We start from the raw sequence: 14,335 nt of genomic DNA on the forward strand, positions 1-14,335 counted from the left end.
ATAGCAAATTCAATTGTGGAAATGAGGCGCTGATTTAATTTAAAGCGGTTATTATCGAAAAGTAACCTTTAATATTAAACAGCAACCTGGGAGTCGCGATTTTTACAATTCTTCTTATTTGTAAGTTCCAATCCGTTGATCACCTACGTCATGTATATGCCAGCTGGGATAAGACTAATAAGGTATTGGTAAATAGTGAGCGGCTTAGGACGATACAATAGACACCACAATCGAATTATGTAAAAGAGGCACTTGTATTGCGTAACGACTGGTTTGAACCGTTGCCAATGGTAACTCGGTAACTACTTTCGCCTGATGGTTTATTTGTTCATGCTTATTTGTAAATGGGCCACTGGACAGCAATATATAGAGAGTGACGCGTAAAAGAATAAGCAGCAGCGCGTCAGTGCTTTTAAACTTAATTGCTGATTTACGTGTTTAATTGGACTTAGAACAAGCGCGCGCATAAAGTACTATAAACGTTATTCTTTGAAAGGAAGTCGTATTTGTAGAACATAGCATACAAAAGTAATGTTTTTCAATTTAAAGTGTGCTGTTTTAGGTTTTTTTTTTCGAAGGCGAAGAATAAAGAAATGTTGTTAAGGCGCCACTGATCGCTGTGACATCACAAAGCAGATTAAATTTACTGCAAGGCGTAAACACGCGTGCACTAACGCTGCGTCTTTCCTCGATTTATTTTATAAACCTTTATTGATAGTGAACATAGCTTATAGAACAGGCTACACGACAAGCTGCAAGAGCGGTGCTGACGACACTCGGATAATCTGACAGTGGTATTTCTTTTACTCAGTGCAAGGTTAATTAAAGTTAAAGCAACGTTAGGTTAGTTTATTAAACTTTACTAATAGGTTATGGCCTTGCGTAACTTTTCAAACGTTTGTAGTTAAAGGAAATGTGGTTAAATTGAAGTTGAGCTTTCATCGTTCGTTAAGTTCGACCCGCTTGTTTAGTTCGATGTACTTCAAATCTTTCCCTTTCACATAAGTAGGCATGCGGTTTGTTTGGACAGTATACGAACGCTAGTTTTTCTTGTGGTTCTTTATACAATCCTCACGTACAAGAACACGATGTTATTACGCGCATAAAGCATATATTGTTCGAAGTTTTACGATTTAAAATTTCATTTGGCTAACTGTATAACTGGTTTACAGGAATTTGATCCCTAACAGTTGTATTAATCGACAAATTAGGACTTTAGTTTTAACAATTGCGAATCTGTAATTACAGCCAAGTTAATGTTCTCGTCGAGTTGATAAAACAGACGATTTTTTCTCGAAACTGTCTGTGAAAGCCGACCTTGCTTTGTACTGTAATGGTCCTGGCGAACAAACGAACAGAGAATGAATACGTAAGTTCTTTTCATTGTTATGCTTTCAAACAAATTGTCGGTTTTGATGAGTCTCTAATTGCCTTGGTAACTTTGTCGCGTAAATTTTGCCTTGCCAATCATTTGCAAAATTACAGCAGAAAAAAATACCGAACAATATCGCGAAAAAATTTTACATGACAGCAGGTCTAACAGTCAGATGATCATGAACGACAGCAAGGACGACATGCAGAGAAATAAAGGTCGACGGGAATTGTTCGGTTTAACCCAAGCAATTCGGGAAAAGGCATTTCAATCAACTTTTCCAACTTCAGAAAATTCGCGAGAACACAAAAACGAACAATCAACCCCAAATAAGGTACGTAAATAATTCTTTGAATGTTCTTCGTTTACTACTAAATGGGACGAGAAAATAGAGCTAAAAAGTGTCCCATCTTCCCCCACCCTACTGTATATGTATATATATGCTATTAGTATATTGAGACATTCAGGCTGTAAACGTGAAGGAAGCCGTGCATGTTCGGAATTGATAAGATGGGAGGATTATTAAAGGGAGTAGATATTAAGTTAATGAAGTAGTGAGAACAGAATGAATTATCTAGCATTAATATGAACTAACATATTTATCCTCGTACAATGGTGGGAAAACGACAATCGCCTTATCACGATTGTTCTATTTAATATATATAGCATAGGATTGGGGAAGATGGTAAATCTTTTAATAATATTTTTTCGTCCCATTTTGTAGTAAACAAAGAACATTTAAAGAATAATAAAACCCCCTTCCCATAACTCCAATAGACTGTTGTTAATTGTTTGAAATACGTTTAGGATATTTGATCACTATATGTGCTAAGGGTATCCCGTCTTCCCCCAACCTACTATACCTCTTGCCCTCTTACCAATCCCAACTTTATAAATAATACAACATACCGAATATAAAATGTTCAATGACAAAACCCTTTCCTACATATATACTCTACCGCTGTGTTTTGTGTTTAACTAACATTATAGACGTATAGACATATATAGTCTAACCAAGTTTTGTTTGGGTTTTTTTAGTCTGTGAAAGGAAATAGCCGACCAACTATTGAGGAAAGACTCCGGAATTTGTTCAACAGTGATGCCGAAGGTCCAGAGGAAATAAAAAGCAAGGTGAAACACTGCGGAATTATGTCTTATAAAATACTAATTTTCTTGTGGTTTACTGTATTTGATTTTACAAGTCTGATGCTTATTATACATTTGTAAACTAATAATTATAGAGTAGTAAATAAAAACAACTGCTAATGCCACAACAAAAGAATAAAGTTTCACGCATACAAATGTATATAGCAATAGGCTATATGTCTATATTTATTATGAAGCTTGTGGCATTAAAATCAAATATCAACAAAATTTGCTTCATTCTTTGGTATCTGCATTTATACTCGCCCGCATTTAAACCCAGTCTTTTTAATCTAATGTGGTGTATATACAGTCAACCACACGCGGCCCGGCTTCGCGACTAAAAAGCAAGAGATCGGCTTCTAGTGCTGGACCTGTACAACGGCATGCCAGCTTAAAGGTTGAACAACACACCAAGAACGGATCAGACCAAGTAAGAAACGTTTTAACTCATTTTTTACATTTAAGAAGTATAGAGAATGTGTATGATTCGAAAATCAGTTTAACTTGTCAAAACACACTTATAGTACTGTGGGGTAAGATACGATACGTTTAACAAAAGTAGCCCATATTTCCTGATGGTGTTTTAAGCAATCAACAACATTTTTTTATAGTGGTTAGGCCATATACCAGTATATAAATGTTCTTTTTTGGTACCAAACGGGACAAGTATAAACTGAAAATCTTTCCCTACGTACTATATGTGAATGCGGTCGTTGTTGATTTTTCTCGAACGTAAAAAATACCTTTTCAAACCGACGCATGAAACAAAATGCTATATGCGACATATTGCTAAGTTGCGTTCACTTTTTATTAAACTTCGTTAATTTTTAATAAATTTCAAATACACAACTTAGATGCCAAAGCAGAAGCTTGCCCCAATTCAATACTCCGCCCATCAAGTACATGCAAATGTAATACAACATAAGCTATATAACAATCAAACGCAAGTTTCCGAGGCTCAAGTTATTTCTCCCGCTAGAAGGTGCAAGAGCGCAGTTCCGTCTTTTTTTTACGATGACGGGCAGGTATGCAAATATTGTATGTAATGTAATTACAAGTCCAATGTATTGTTAACAAGGCAACTTCAAAAGTTATATAACACGGGTGTCATGTTATATTAGTAGTGATATATTATTGTCTTGTTAGCTTTATGGGCGATTGTTTATACCGCTTCGGTGACAGTTTAGACAACCCATTACTTAGTGACAGCTGCGGATTGGAGAAATTACCTCAAATATTTCGGCTAAGAAACCACAATCCTACAAACAATGCTTGTGGTAATACTGAGCTCTGAACCCTCTATCCCGTGGTTACCAAATACATCGGGCATAACTCCTATATATTATACAGTATAGCCTACACATATAGTACTGGGGTTAACAACACTGTTTTGGTGTCGCGGGGCTTCGGTTACATAATTCTGTAAATATTCTTTGTTTACTACCAAATGAAACGAAAAAAGAAACAAATGACAAAGAAACAAAAGACATCATCTCATCTCATCTTTCGTCTCATCTTACCCGACCTCACTATATCTTTTATTTCAGCAACCTGTTTGGGAGCGGAAATCTACATCTAGAAGCAGAGACTCGTCGTTCGAACAGCAGAAAGAAACTGCTGACATGAAGAACCGAAGTGCGTTTGAGTTGGATCGTAACCGAAACTACTTTGATAATACGAGAACAAGGCCCGTCATGACCAGATCTTTGTGCCTGTATCCTGAAACTAAAGAAAATCGAAAAAGTATCAACTTGCCAGCGCATGTAGCGAACGCAGTGACCATATCTACGCCTCAGCAAACATCCATGTTACATTCGACGCCGAAAAACAACCGCAATTCAAGACATTTTATTAAACCGTCTCAAGAAGTTTCAATATTAGTAGACAATTTGAATCACGTTTCAACGCAACAGCCCAACAAGCAAACCAATACCAGGCGTTGTATAACTCCATCCCCTGGCCTGCAAAAGCACTATCTTGAAGTTTCAGCACCCAAAAACTGCTTCAGTGCAGAGAAAATAAATGAAAAACTCGAAAATCAAACCCTAGTTGTTTCTTCTCCAAAACCCCAAGCCAACACCCCGACCCGGGATTATTATCCACAACAAAACTTTAGTTTTCGTCGAGCGGTTCACCATTCAGTCAGCAGTATTTCTGATGCTGGTATACTGGATGCAAAGTTACCATACTCTGCTGTTGTTGAAAAGGGCCAAAGGAAAAGTGACGACCGGGACAGTGGTACAGTGCTTGAAGGAGAGGCGTCCGTTCTAGATTTCAACTCATCGCTTTTGAGCGAGGATGACGATATATGTGATGTCAACAAAAACACTCTCAAAAACTCATCGTTTGTGTCACGAAGCAGCACACCAACGCTTCCACCTTTGTCACCGGACGAGAATGAAAACCATGATGTATTTAGACCTCACTTTAACATTCCAGGCAAACTTACAACTCCTGTAAATGCTGCACGAACTTCGGTGTCGTCGAGTAAAAAGACGAAAAGCGGGGGATCAGGTAAAATGATCTACATTATTTTAGAAATTACGTATTATATTCTGGGTGAGATTATATAGTACGCCAAAGGGCTTGAGGATTAGGACATGGTTGGCTCATTACACTAATACACTACACATTCCAACGTGTTAAGCGTGTCTGCATCTATAACTTAAAGTGTTATCCATACGTGGCAACTTGTAAGCGGATGCGAAGTTTGTGACACAGAACACTCGTGTTATAACGACTGTCGTTGTCCGGCCACGCGAGAATAAATAAATAACATCGATTTATATAGCTATAACTTTTATGTTAATGCAGTGAAAAGTGACGAAAACAAACTTTCGGTCAGTTCCGGTCACAGCATAAATAAGAGCAAGTCAAACGATTGGAAAATGGAATCTACAAAAACTCCCATAAAGGTATTTTCTAACCGGCTCTAAAAACGAACAGTTTTAATATATTTATATGACAAAGCTGTTGAGTTTATTACACCATAATAACAGGTAGTATCCAGCAAAGTGACGAAACGATCGTTAGCTTCAGCTCGTCCCCCACTTGGTGCTAACCAAAGACAAATGAAAGATAAACAGAATCGACGATTTGTGGACAGTGACGCTACTGAAGAATCTCAACAAAGAATTTTATATCATGCTCAAGCAAGAACACATATTTTCAGGTAAAACCACGAATAAATGAATCAAAAAGATTAAAACCGAAGAATGAATCAAAGAGATGGTTTTAATAATTTCGAATGAATAAATAAATACACTTATTAGGAACCTGCTATCCTGTGCTTACCGTCACGTGAGCGTCTATAGCCACTAAGCCACGGATCCGCATAAATTTATTATTCCAAACACATGATACAGTGAATTGTTGTTTTAAAATATATTTTGAATACACTTCGTGTATATCCTCGGGTGATGTACGTCATACATACGTATGGTATATCCTACACAGATTAATACGCGGTTGTGTTTAAAACCCACTCAACCTACAAATCCTTTATTTAGTTGCGGATCATACCAAACAGCCACGTTGTCGTATATTTTTCTATGCGTTTACTAAATAGCACTTCATTTAAAAATCAAATTTTATCAATTATGCACGAAGAGTTATTTACAATGGAAAATATTGGACACCTTTTCATTCTATTTATCCGTCTCATTTGGTAGTAAATAAAGAACATTTAAAGTATTATAAAACCGTATCCTCGCGACTCCCATAGACCGTTGTTTATTGTTTAAAACACGATCAGAATATTTAGATATTATATGTACTAAATGTGACCCGTCTTCCCTACCCTTTATGCATCTGAAATAGGATAACACAGTTGATGAACAAGAAACTTAAATCAGTTATATAAGACTGGCTGCGAAACTAAACCTACGTCTTGCAGTAGAAAGTGTTATGCTGTAACATTATTACATTTATATGCAGGCATTCCTTTGCTAATGCGGATCGCACAGATGTGGAGACCTCTAGTGTACGTTCATTGACAACAACCAGCGTATGTAGCAGCAGCATTATGCGGAGGTCTGGGAACAGACGACATTTGCGGAAACGAATGACTGATGACAAGTACTCCCGCGAAATTAGGTTTGTTGCAATTATGATATTAGATGTAACGTTAATGCATGCAAAACTTAATTTAAAGAAAGGTAGCACTGTAGAGTAAGAGGGAATACCTTCAACATCTATATGTCTCATATTTTCTGATGGTGGTTGAACAACTAACATCGATGTTTTTAAGTCGTAGGAATATAATTTATAATTCTGTAAATATTCTTTGTTTACTACCAAATATAGGACGCTAAAACACAATAAAAACAATGCCCATCTTACCCTTTACTATAGAAAACAGTATTTACTATTTCTGTTTCGTAGAAGAGTTATAACTTTCGCTCGTTTTCATTGAAACATATAGCATACGTCTCAGATCTCACATATTTCTTAGTAACGATCAAACCAATTAAAATGCGTGCCCATTAAATTAGGGGATGAGGGCTCTTTCGCATTTTAATAGCGTTTTCAGTTTGAAAAAACAAGCGTTGACACCTTTTGTTTTCCCTAATATTCTATTGAATATAAGTACACGAAGTTAAAATTGGTGTGAAACTGATAGAATAAAGTGAGACGTCTGAAATATAATTCGTATAGGCAGGGAGGTGTATAATGAAATTATACAAGACAGTGAAGCAATTACGCTGAACTAAACGTGGCACGATGAAATCAGGTGTAAAATCGGGAACTAAAATCGACACGATATATTGTGCAGGGTAGATTATAAGACTAAGTTTTTGACAAAGACTTATAGTAATTTACAATATGCATGGTTTCTTAGACTGTTGTTCATATATATATAGACCATACACTACACTTACAGCTTTAATTAGGAATTAGTAAATTTTTTATCAATATTACTGTAGTGGGGTAAAATGAGACATGTTTTCGTTCTAACTTCTGGTCCCATTTGGAAAACGAAGAACATTTACATAAATATGACCTCATGACTCTTAAAAGAGCGTTGTTAATTGTTTAAAACGTTTCGAAATATAGGATTTAGGTGGTATATTCAGCTTACCCCACAGCACTATAAAACATGCTATTGTCAGTTAACAGTAAAATGGGCGACGTTAAAATGTAACGCCGTTGTATACCAAATGTGAATGCCTTTTTTGGCTGTATCGTTTAGTACGTTTCATCACAGTAAATCAATACGGGCCATGCATAATAACCCCAACGAGAACTGCGTGCATTTTAATTACTGCTGATGTGCTTTTAGTTTGTAACGGCGACATGCACTAAAACCAAACCGATTTTTTCATTGAGTGTCTACACGTGTACTAGTATACATTAAATGTCGTTACAACATTATGTTAACTGTAACGGCATTTAATGTATACTTAAGCATGTTCTATGTGTAAGTATACACCCTTGTACGATGCAAACCAAATTTTATATGTATCGATTATCACAAGGGCCTATATTAGCTATACATACACTCATGTTCGGAAAGTCTGTTATATACCCCAATGTTGTATGTTACTGATTTGGTAGTAACTGCCTTTGCAACAACACGTATGTACATACAGCAATGACTGACCCCCCAGCAAATTTAATAGCCATCTCTCCACTCCAACATAGTCCTGTGGGGTTATACGAATAACATTCGCACATATAATAAATCTCATCGTTTTAAGTCGTGTTTTAACATTTAAAACGCTGTTTTAATGTCGTGGAAATACGGTTTTATATTCCTAAAATATATTTTGCTCACTTTTAAATGGGATAACAAAAAAACACGATCATTTTATACCCCAGCCTATTATAAAACGAATTCAATTTACTCCAAACTGGTACAGCAGTTACACAGTGTTGTATTAAACTTCGTGGAACATTTAAAACGATCAAGATTCGATGAACGGCCGTGACAGCAAATCTTTCATTTCCGACCTAGCTTTACAATAAACAGGCTTGGGTACTAATTAAAATCGATACTTCCTCCATACTGGGTCGATATACACCATCTCATTTAAAGCAGCGCCTCTTGTATATTTGGATTATATTGGAAATATCCAAGTGTCAAAGTTAAAACAAACTTCCGCCTGCCAATTAAGACCACAGTGTACAGCTGACGGTGTGTACATACGTGTGTGTTAAAAATCCATGTGTCAAAATTTAAGTTTTTGTTATAAATCCACTCGGTTTTAAAGGTTTACTTTGTTCTGATACATAGCGGGTAAAACTAAGGTGTAAATATCAAGTGGTTTAAAAGTGAATTTTGCCACGAAGTTTATAAAACAGGCTATCCGTGTTATAACAACTGTCGTGCGTTTTTGCGTTTATTTATTTCGAATAATTAAGTTTGTTTTTTTACAGATCCGTCAGCAAAAGATTTTCTCGTTTGGAGTCCCATGTTGTAACACTTGCACGGAGTCTTGCCCAACTTTCGTCAGAACTTCGTCAACAAAATGTGACATCACGCGAAATAGAGCAATTGCGTCATCAAGTACAAGAGGTAGCTTTTAGCTTGCATAATTTATATAGGTTGAAGAAATAATATAAAGAACGGCTCATACTACGCGAAAGATAAATTGGGGCACATTTGTAATTGCACTGCGGGTACTGTACATCATTTAATAATAATTGAGGTAATATAGGACCTTGTGTCAGATTTATTAATATTTAATATCACGTTGAAAGAGCACTATGCTGGTGCGGTCACATTAATCTTCGAGATCATTAAACCTAAAACCGCTTCTGTTCCTTGTGGGCTTTTAAACCCTTCTTTTAGTCAGTAATTACATTCAGATTATCATTACCTTTCAAGATACGAACACGTCAGCTCTCGACAGATATGATTGAAGCCAAGCCAACCAAATGTATTACACCCGCTCCTGCTAAAGAGAAAAATCTCCCGAAAATGTCGAAACTGGCCAAGTTTTTCGGCGAAAGGCCGCCGCTCTTAAAACTTTTTCTAAAAAAGTTGGGATACGAGGTAAAATTAACACATTTTTTGTTTTGCTTTAAAATCTGACCGATGATCTATTTTCAGAAATACATTCGCAATTTCGAAAGTGAAAGCATTGGAATGATGGAGCTGCCGTATATGGATGAAAAAAGATTGCGTGACATCGGGATACCGCTTGGTCCTCGTTTACGAATTCTAAAAGAAGCCCAAAAATCTTCTTACGTCTGATTAAAGTATGAATGTACAGCTGATAAATTTTTATCGCGCAAAAAAAGGACAACACGGCAGACTTCCGTTTACGGCCTTGTTTGTCTGGAAGGCAGTTCGATAAATCGACATGTATTTATACGCACAGCAAATACAAGTTCTGTTATTGAGTGAGTAGGAGCTGCGAAGCATAAAAGAATAATAAATCTGCACAAGAAGTTATTCAAGTTATTGCTGTTGTGTTTGTATTTTCCAAGTCTTCTAATGTACAGTGCAATTCGATTTTGAACATACCGAAGAACTTTTTCGTGCGCAAATATAATTTACCTATCTAACCTATCCAACAGAGCAGTTGCTTAAATGAATAGAATCGATTTTACAAGATCGTTCGATCAAGCGCTTGTATTGATTTTCAGAGTTGCATGATTCGAAGTTAACTTATGTTACAAGTCGTGACCTCGTACCAACTGCTTTTCTAAAACTTGTAATATGGCGGTAAAATGACAAAAAAATAAGTGATTTTGCTTGTAAGGGAGAAACGTGTTTAAAATGAACAAAGTTTGCTTTTGGCTTCTGATCGAATGGGAAGTATAAATAGAACACGCTGTCTGTGGATCAATTTCTATAATTCGCACTTAATGAAACATTTCTCATGGGATGTCTGGAAATGCGCATAATATAGAATGGCATTATGTTAAAGCTATATTTTGTTTATTGTCTTATATCTAGATATGGAGGAGGGCGAGACACCTTTAGCACGTAATATCCAAATATTCTGATCGTGGTTTAAATAATTAACAACGGTCTATGGAAGTCGTGGGGATGCGGTTTTATAATTCTTTGAATGTTCTTTATTTACTACCAAATAGGACAAGAAAACTGAATGAAAAGGTGTTTAATCTTACCCCACGTCCCCACCCTACTATATCATTCAGTTTAATGTATATTTTTGCCGTTCGCTGCTGTTGTTGCCCCTTAAACTGTTTGTATATCTTTCATTGGCACTGGACCATTTTGTGGTAAGGTAATTAAAAGAACTTATTGCAAAAAAAGATCTCGAAGATTGAATCGCATATATACGCATCAATAACGCATATATTGCACAACTTATCTATGAAGCATTTGGACTCGTTTAACCTCTGTTACGTGTTTTGTTCTTCTGCCATTGACATTCTAACAATGGTTACATTAGTCATTGGCTCCTTACTATCGGCGAAGCCCGGTCATAAAACATAATTTGGCGAGCAAAAGCGCTTGTAAAATGACAATGAATTATGCATTTTGTTGATACCACTCCTGCCGTGTGACAACTTCGAGGTGTAGAGGCCATATTTGTGTTTAACTACTACCACTGGCTGAATGAACACCATGGATTACAAGTACATTTGCGGGAGTATATTGATGCGTACACATACACTAAAAACATTCGTTTTAAACCAATAAGAGAGACGACATTTCAATCAAACACAAATGCAGTAAAATGTGGTTTTGTGTCGATTGATTTATCGAATGTGGTTTTGTTTTAGACTAATTGGTGACAAAATAAACATACCACAGTGACTGCTGATCTATTTTCTTTTAAAGACAAAGTTTATAAATTACGACGTACAACTATATTCTCTATAGCGAAAAAATAATAAATTGAATACCTAACATAAGCATCATAGCAACAAAAAAAGTATTTTTAGGGCAATACATAGAATGGGGGAGACGGGACACTTTTTCATTCTGTTTAATCGTCCTATTCGATAGTAAAATAAGACATTCAAAGAATTATAGAACCGTATCCTCACGATTTCCATTGACAGATGTTAACTGTTCAAAACACGATCAGAATATTTGGATATTATGTGATAAAGGAGTCCCATCTTACCCCACAGTACTATACAATAATAAGTGGTGTGACATGCGTTTTTCCCATAATAAATGGTGTATCACATACATAGCAACACTACAAATGGAACTGTGTTGCTAAAATAGCCATCAATAAACACTGTCTGTTGAAATACCTTTACAATAAATTACTTTTGCGTTCTTGAAAATTAAAGTTACATATATGTATAAGTACAAGGTGTAAAATATTCAATAGTTCATACCGCATCGGTAGCAATGCAATCATAAGCATCGTTGTCAAGCGGTGTAGAATGAATTGCAACAGAATCTGCGCCTGATTGTTCGCAGTTAATTTTTCCCAGGCCTTGCATTACTGCTGGGCACGAATAATATGAAAAACTCTGGCTCTCAAAAGTCTCCGCACCGTTTTGTTTTTCATTTTCCAGGTGGTTTTGGTTTCTAAGATCACCAGGTGAGTTCTGTATTGTAATAAATATTTAAGTTGGGTCATGACGGTACGGGTAGGCGTATGACATGGGTTTGTTTGGGTTTACTTACCTGTTCTGCGTGCACTTGCACTGCTGGGGTATATTGGTGGTTACTTCTAGGTGCGCATGGACTGTACATGTTAATTGCTTCTGTTTTAGTTGCATACCCCGTTTTGCCGTCTCCGTTTTTGCCGGGTTGTGGACTTAACGTCATTTTGTAAGGTCGAGAAGCCTTGTCTGATCCGCATATATCCTTAATGTTTTCTTGGAAGTTCGTGGTGGTGAAAGCGTAAACTATCGGGTTGATGCAGCTGTTTGAATATGCAAGGGCGATCATGAAGGGATACACAGCATGGAACAAATTTTTGTCAAAATTAAAAGCCTTGATTTTCCACCAGCCTCCAAGAGCGGAAAACAGTTGCATTATTTGCATCGGCAACCAACAGAAAAAGAAGGCAAGCACAACAAGTGCTGCAAGTTTCGCCACTCGATCTTTGCGAACTTTTTTGCTGATAACCTTCTTTTTCACTGTGACCACAATTCGAGCATAACAAATAGAAATCACAATCATTGGCACGATAAAACCGATCATGGCTCCAATAAACTGAATCGTACCCATTTTTATCCACTTGGTACTGCTGACTGGTATAAAAAAGTTACACGGAAGTCTCATCAGTTCATTCGGATCTTTTGTTGGGGCGAGCGAATAAAGTGACTCAGCCGTGGTATCTGTTGTATCACCGGTATCACGGTACAACCCCGGGCTGCCTGCAAGTGTTGTATTTGTGGATGGCCCAGAAAGATATATTGGTTGTAGAGTTTGGTATAGAACGCGGGGTAACGATAACAGAAGAGCTGCCGACCAAACGCTGATACAAACCCAACGAGCTATACAGGAGTTCCGGACCACATTTACGGATGTTGCGTGCACTACCGCCATGTATCTATCCACACTCATTGCGGTTAGAAAGAACACGCTTGCGTACATGTTTATAGAAGTTACTGATCCAACAACTTTGCACCAGCCCAACCCGAATGCCCAATTCAGCTCATTTAAATATTGATGTCCCCAGAAGGGCATTATACATAAAAACAACAAGTCAGAAAGAGCGAGGTTAAACAAATAGGTTGTTGTAACGCTCCATCCTCTTCGTTGGCGCAGAAGAACGTAAAGAACGATAACATTTCCAATGATTCCAAAGAATGACACCGTGAAATATATGACAGCAAGCGCAAGGTCTCTCATCTTGAAGTTCAGGTTTCACTCACATAGGTCCGGGAGTATATGTCAAAGAATTACTTAACCATGATATATACTTTTAAACACACGCCTGTGAAAGAGATTAAACTTGTAACAAAAGTTAAATGAGCACTCGCCCTGCTGTACCTTCACTCAGTTTAATGTATTCTGAGTAATTAGATCATGTATAACAGGAATAAGCAAAACGTATTACGGCATGTTTTTGCTAATGGGGCATCACATTATTCTTATTACAAGGTTTTAGAAGCACCCATTAATAATTAATTGTTCAGTAGGTGGTTAAAATAACAGCGCTAAGGCCGATAGCTCATAAAATAATCCATGGCGTCCTAAAATAAGACCTTAAAACGAACACGAGATAAGAGAACAGACATTTTATTACTGGTACATTTCTCTTACTTGGCAAACTGATCACGTCAAAAGCACCTGATTTAATGGACACCCAGTTGAACAGCTGGACACGACGTGATACATTTAGACAGAACGCTAAATAAATGATGGCGGGCAGAAGAACGAACCGGAAAAATCAATTTCATTCGCGCTGTAATGAACATACGGCTGTTTTTTTCGATTTCTGCTTTAAGCGAAAAGTCTGTTAAGGAATTGTGTCGGATTCCTTTAGATTTATAACGCAGCAAGCGTGTTGAGGCAAGAATGCCATAACGTTTGTGAAATCAAACATACATCTAATGAATTCTTTAAATTTTTTAAAAATTAAAAATTTCACAAGATTTTTCAACTTAACGTAATACAATAAAAAACAACAACAAACAACAAATTTAGAACCGGGGTATACTTTCGTTGCTACCATTCGGTTTTCGTCGGGACATATCAAAATAAAGAAGGCTTACGCGATTGCCTCAACGTAATAATTAATTTGGACAACGTCAGCGCATACCGAAAATAATAGATAATTACGCAATGGAAGATATGCTTTTGCAGATAATAACTTGGCCGTGTTAAAGTTTTATTTGGAGGCGGACAACTGCTGTACTTATATAGATCGGTTTCATAAATTTGTATCATTTGCATCTAGCGTTGTAGAATAGAATATGTAT

The 14,335-nt window shown here is 36.8% G+C and overlaps 2 protein-coding genes across 4 annotated transcripts; one reads left to right on the plus strand and one right to left on the minus strand.

Moving 5' to 3' along the window:
• Positions 1-967: 967 nt before the first annotated feature.
• LOC100179383 lies at positions 968-10,034 on the plus strand. Of its 3 annotated transcripts, none has more exons than XM_018814007.2 (12): positions 968-1,369; positions 1,535-1,706; positions 2,411-2,503; positions 2,829-2,948; positions 3,373-3,543; positions 4,066-5,032; positions 5,333-5,433; positions 5,518-5,690; positions 6,455-6,613; positions 8,897-9,035; positions 9,348-9,515; positions 9,573-10,034. In XM_018814007.2, exons 1-12 carry the CDS (start codon positions 1,362-1,364, stop codon positions 9,714-9,716), a joined length of 2,415 nt encoding a protein of 804 aa, XP_018669552.1. In that variant the 5' UTR covers positions 968-1,361; the 3' UTR covers positions 9,717-10,034. The 3 variants fall into 3 exon arrangements, with proteins under 3 accessions (XP_018669552.1, XP_002122619.2, XP_026692670.1); XM_002122583.4 differs by having other exon boundaries at positions 1,181-1,369; positions 1,532-1,706; XM_026836869.1 differs by lacking the exon at positions 3,373-3,543 and having other exon boundaries at positions 1,249-1,369; positions 1,532-1,706.
• Positions 10,035-10,965: 931 nt separating this feature from the next.
• Positions 10,966-13,329, minus strand: LOC100181698 (type-1 angiotensin II receptor A). The gene is made up of 2 exons (XM_002122234.4): positions 12,087-13,329; positions 10,966-12,007 (listed from the first exon to the last, which is right to left on the minus strand). Exons 1-2 carry the CDS (start codon positions 13,260-13,262, stop codon positions 11,786-11,788), a joined length of 1,398 nt encoding a protein of 465 aa, XP_002122270.1. The 5' UTR covers positions 13,263-13,329; the 3' UTR covers positions 10,966-11,785.
• Between the last annotated feature and the right edge of the window lie 1,006 nt (positions 13,330-14,335).

Source organism: Ciona intestinalis, chromosome 11, assembly GCF_000224145.3.
Source record: "Ciona intestinalis chromosome 11, KH, whole genome shotgun sequence".
Lineage (NCBI taxonomy): Eukaryota > Metazoa > Chordata > Ascidiacea > Phlebobranchia > Cionidae > Ciona > Ciona intestinalis.